The sequence below is a fragment of the Carlito syrichta genome, unplaced genomic scaffold, assembly GCF_000164805.1.
Source record: "Carlito syrichta isolate Samal-C Ts95f unplaced genomic scaffold, Tarsius_syrichta-2.0.1 Scaffold243438, whole genome shotgun sequence".
NCBI lineage: Eukaryota > Metazoa > Chordata > Mammalia > Primates > Tarsiidae > Carlito > Carlito syrichta.
In genome coordinates this window covers 4,321-9,033 of record NW_007187534.1, presented here as the reverse complement: position 1 = coordinate 9,033, position 4,713 = coordinate 4,321, and the positions used below count along the sequence as shown (strand labels likewise).

The 4,713-nt window shown below is 47.2% G+C and overlaps 1 protein-coding gene across 1 annotated transcript; it reads left to right on the top strand.

Moving 5' to 3' along the window:
* Positions 1-979: 979 nt before the first annotated feature.
* LOC103253645 (protein phosphatase 1 regulatory inhibitor subunit 16B-like) lies at positions 980-2,823 on the top strand (the record flags this gene model as incomplete). Its single annotated transcript, XM_008051904.1, has 4 exons — positions 980-1,105; positions 1,650-1,725; positions 2,433-2,562; positions 2,655-2,823. Coding segments are annotated over 4 exons (501 nt in total), but the record flags the coding sequence as incomplete, so codon positions are not given.
* Positions 2,824-4,713: the final 1,890 nt, after the last annotated feature.

Below are 4,713 nucleotides of genomic sequence, written 5' to 3'. Positions count from 1 at the left end.
TGTTCATTGTGTGCTAAGCACTTTATGTATTTTATGGGAGATTGAACAAGTGGGGCAACTGAGGTCTGCTAAGCAGTAGCCATGATAAAAGGCCTTGACTGGGACCTCAGCATTCCTTGTTGGGGGAATTAATTAGCTATTGCTGCATGAGAAACTATCCTACAATTATTATCGTCTTAAAACAATAATAAATACCTGTCTCACATAGTTTCTGCGGGTCAGGGAATGAGAAACAGCTTAACTGGGTGGCTCTGGCTTGGTGCTTCTTGTGATATTACTCCAAGATATTGGCTGGGGATGCCGTCTTATCTGAAGTCATGACTGTAGTTGGAGAATCTGCTTTCAAGGTTGCTCTCTCGCATGACTGGCAAGTTAGAAAGCTGGCTATTGGCAGGAGACCTGTCTTTCACCTCCTTAGGACCTCTCCTCAGGGCTACTTGAGGTTCCTCACAACATGGTGACTGCCTCCTTCTGGAGTGATTGATCTAGAGAGCATAAGGTAGAAGCAGCAATGCCTTTTATGCCCTTGCCTCAAAAATCACATATCACCACTTCACAATATCCTATTTGTTAAAAGCGAGTCACTCAGTATGGCCCAAGTTCAAGCGGAGGGCAATCAGTTTCTCTTTTTTAAAGAAAGATGGGTCAAATAATTTGTAGCTGTATTTTAAAACCACACTCTTGAACCTCTGAAACCTCTTCTCCAGGGCTCAGAACACCATAGGGGCTCAGCAAGTACGGTTGCCTTAACCAGGTGGGTGCTAAGACCAACCACAGGGAGAAGAGCTCACCTGTCTGCCCCTCCTTCTAGGTCCATATTTCAGGCTTAATGTCTTCTGCCATAGATGGTTATTTTCAACTCACCCTGTTTCATTTTGCTGGCCCAAAGAATGCTCTGAGACTTGGGTGGGGATGAAGGATCTCCTGCCTCCATGGGGCCAGTCCCCTAAGGAATGCTTACTTCTTTCCTCTCCTTCAGCTGCACGTAGCTGGCGCCAACGGATTCCTGCGGGCAGCTGAGCTCCTCCTGGACCATGGAGTGCGTGTGGATGTGAAGGACTGGGATGGCTGGGAGCCCCTGCATGCAGCTGCCTTCTGGGGACAGGTAGTTCCTACCCACAGGGCTGTGGGGGAGGCCAGCACAGGGTTATCCTGTGGTTGCGAAGTCCTCTGGGCTGGCAATAGGTTCAGAAGGCTCATTGAAGGTGTTGACTACTGCTAGTATGTGGGTTATGTAAAGGCCTAAGGAGTTTGCAAAAACGTTTGGCAGGTTGTGCCCCCATGGAATGGTAATCACATTTACCAAATTAGAAAATTCCCAGCATTTGTGCTTTGAGTAGTCTCTCCCTTTGTTTCCAGATATAAAACTCTGCCTGCAGCTTATGCAGTCTCTCCTGATATCTGTCAGCTCTGGAGTTTTAGCTGACTTCTCCTGTGTCTTGTTATGGCCCAGGCATACTGGAGGAGGTGCTAAGCCCAGTGCATTTGCCCAGATTCCCCCATGACTCCAGGGTGCAGGTCTTCTCTGGGAATCAGCTTTGCCCCACCATTCCTTGAGCCACATCCTAAGAGGCCTTGGGCACTCTCTCCACTTTTTAGGTTTTTTAAGCCCTGGGCAGGTGGAACATGGGTTTATTCCTGTGTTTCAGATGCAGATGGCAGAGTTATTGGTGTCCCATGGAGCTAGTCTCAGTGCAAGGACATCCATGGATGAGATGCCAATAGGTGAGTCCAATACAACATATCAGCAGTCATCAATTTTTGATGAGTGGAGAGATAAATGGATAGATATATGGTTGGATAAATTGATGAATTGAGGCATAGATAGATGGATGAATGAATAAATTAGTGGATGGTAGATTAATGGACAGATGGAGGGATGGATGTATGGATGGATGGACGAGTGGGGTAGATGGGTAGATGTACAGTTGAATAGATGAGTGGATGGATAGATGAATAAATAGATGGATGGGTAAAGGACAAATCTATGGATGGATGACTCAATCACAAATAGGTAGATAAATGGATGAAGATGGATAGAGTGGGTGGGTTATATGGATATCTCAGCATCTTCACAAAATTTCTTGCTTGGGCTGCGTGGGGCACCTGCTTTTTTCTTTTAATACTTCTCATGTCAGTGAAAACTTGATGACTCTTCTTGGAATCTGTCAAAGAGGAGTGTGAACCTCTTGGTTGTAGCTGGGAACCTTAGGAGTTGTACATGGAACTTGGATTTCCCATTCCCACAGTCCTCTAAGTATTGGGTCATAGTCCAGGAACTAAGGCTGGCATTGTTCTCTTCCCTCCCTGCGTGCCCAGAAGATGCCTATAGTTTTCAGTAGGTTGGGGCGGCAGTTCCTCTGGTCTGGAGCACCTTCCTGGGCCACAGGCCCCTCCCCTGTCCCGCACAACTGACCCCTTTGTCCCTTCAGACCTATGTGAGGAGGAAGAGTTTAAGGTCCTGTTGCTGGAGCTAAAACACAAGCACGATGTGATCATGAAGTCACAGCTGAGGCACAAGTCATCTCTGAGCCGGAGGACGTCCAGCGCTGGCAGCCGTGGGTAAGTCAGGGGCAGCACAATCAGGGGTCCCAATGCATACTTCTGCCTGTGGTGCCTGGGCACAGACTTCAGCACTGCCTCTGTCCCCCTAGGAAGGTGGTACGTCGAGCCAGCCTATCGGACAGGACCAACCTGTACAGGAAGGAGTATGAGGGAGAGGCCATCCTGTGGCAGCAGCGGAGTGCAGCTGAGGATCAGAGGACCTCGACCTACAATGGGGACATCAGGGAGACCAGGACAGACCAAGAGAACAAGGACCCTGTGAGTGGCCTCATGCCCCGCCCCAGTGTCAGCCACTGCCTTGGGAGGAGGGCAGGGCCCCAGCCCAGTCTTGCATCTTTATCTGAGGGCCTTCTGAAGGAAGTAGCTGGGCAATGCCCTTAAAACAGCAGATCCAGTCTAATGGTGGTGGCTCCTTTAGTTAATGAGGTGACCCTGGGTTTGTTAGAGGCTAAGCTGGGAGCTTCGGCACACAGGAAGGTCTCCTAATTGGTAGGGAGCAAGTAACTGCTGTGACCCTGCCTGATCTAGCTGATGGACTTCCCAGAAGAGAGGTTCAATAGGGCAGTGCCTACCTGACCTAGCTGTGGGCTTCCCAGAAGAGAGGTTCAGTAGGGCAGTTACCCAGGAGCTGAGGGCAATAAAACTTTTTTGGAGAAGAAATAGAACAAGATGTTGATAATTGTGCTTATCAAAACACCTGTGACTAGAAGAAAATTTTTGAAAACTGGATATAGTCTCAGAAAGACCTCTGGGAAACTTGCCCTAGTAGCAGCCGGTGGGCCTGCACTTTGAACTGCCTTCCTAAGAGTAGTATGTGTGTTTGTTTTCTGTGGTTGCTGTTATAAATTTTCATAATCTAGGTGGCTTAAAACAGCAGAAATTTATTATTTCACAGTTCTGGAGACCAGAAATCTAAAATCAAGGTATCAACAGAGTTGATTTCCTCTGGAGGCTTTGATTTTTTTTTTAGAAATGAAGTCTTGCTATGGGCTCAAGCAGTCTTCCTGCCTCAGCCTCCCAAAGTTCTGGGATCACAGGTGTGAGCCACTGTACCTGGCTCTGAAGGGAAATCTAGTCCATGCCTCCCTTCTAGCTTTTGGTGGCTCAGGCGATCCTTGGCTTTTGATGAAATGACACTAGTCTCCGCCTCCATCTGCACAAGGCTTTCTTCTTTATGTGTCTATATCTCTGTTTTCTCTTCTTCTTTGGATTGGCCCATGCCAATCCAGTATGCCGTCTTAATTTAGCTTATCATTACTGCAGATACCTATCTCCAAATAAAGTCACTTTCAGAGATTCCAGGTGGGCATGGATTTTTGAGGGATGCCTTTCAGCCCAGAACCAACTCTCTCGGCATGATTGCTTTCTTGCTGAGTGGGGTGAACAAGTTTAGGGCCAGAGTGGAATTGCAGAAGACAAGATGGGAGGAGCTAACTGCATCAGGAGTGGTCTGCTGTTTGGGTTTTCCTCCCACCCCGTGAATGATGAAAAAACTTCTAGAGAGTGTAGCTTCGGTGGGATGTAATTGATTAGCTGCTGATGTGTCTCAGTGGGACCTGCTTCACAGTGTGAACAGTGAGGTCACCCACCAGCTGTCTCATCAACAGAAGGGAATCCCCATCAAAGCTGCCAGCTAGGGATGGAGAGAGCACACAGGGAAGCTTTGTTCTGCCTGGTTGATGGTTGGGCAGGGGAAAGACTTGTAGATCAAAATCACAACCTGATTCAGATGCCTTCCAGCTATGCTTCTTGTGCTTTTTCTTTGTGATTGAGGCTTAATTGCAGTAGACACATCTTAAATGTTTTCAATGAATTTTTACAAATGTATACACTCAAATACATAGAGCACTTTCATCACCCATGTCCCCTCTCAGTCAGCTCCTCCCCATCTCAGCCAAAGGTAGCTGCTATTTAACTTTGAGCACTGAAGGTTAGCTTTATATATGCATATGCCATATGCATGGACCCATGCAGTTCATCATTTTTTGTATCTGGTTTCTTTTATGTCTGTGAGAGTCATCCATGTTATGGCATCTAGCAGTAGTTCATCCTTTTTCATTGCTCTATAGAGTTTTATTGTTTGAATGTTACAATTAACATATCAGGCCAGGCTCAGTGGCTCAGCCTGTAATCCCAGCACTTTGGGAG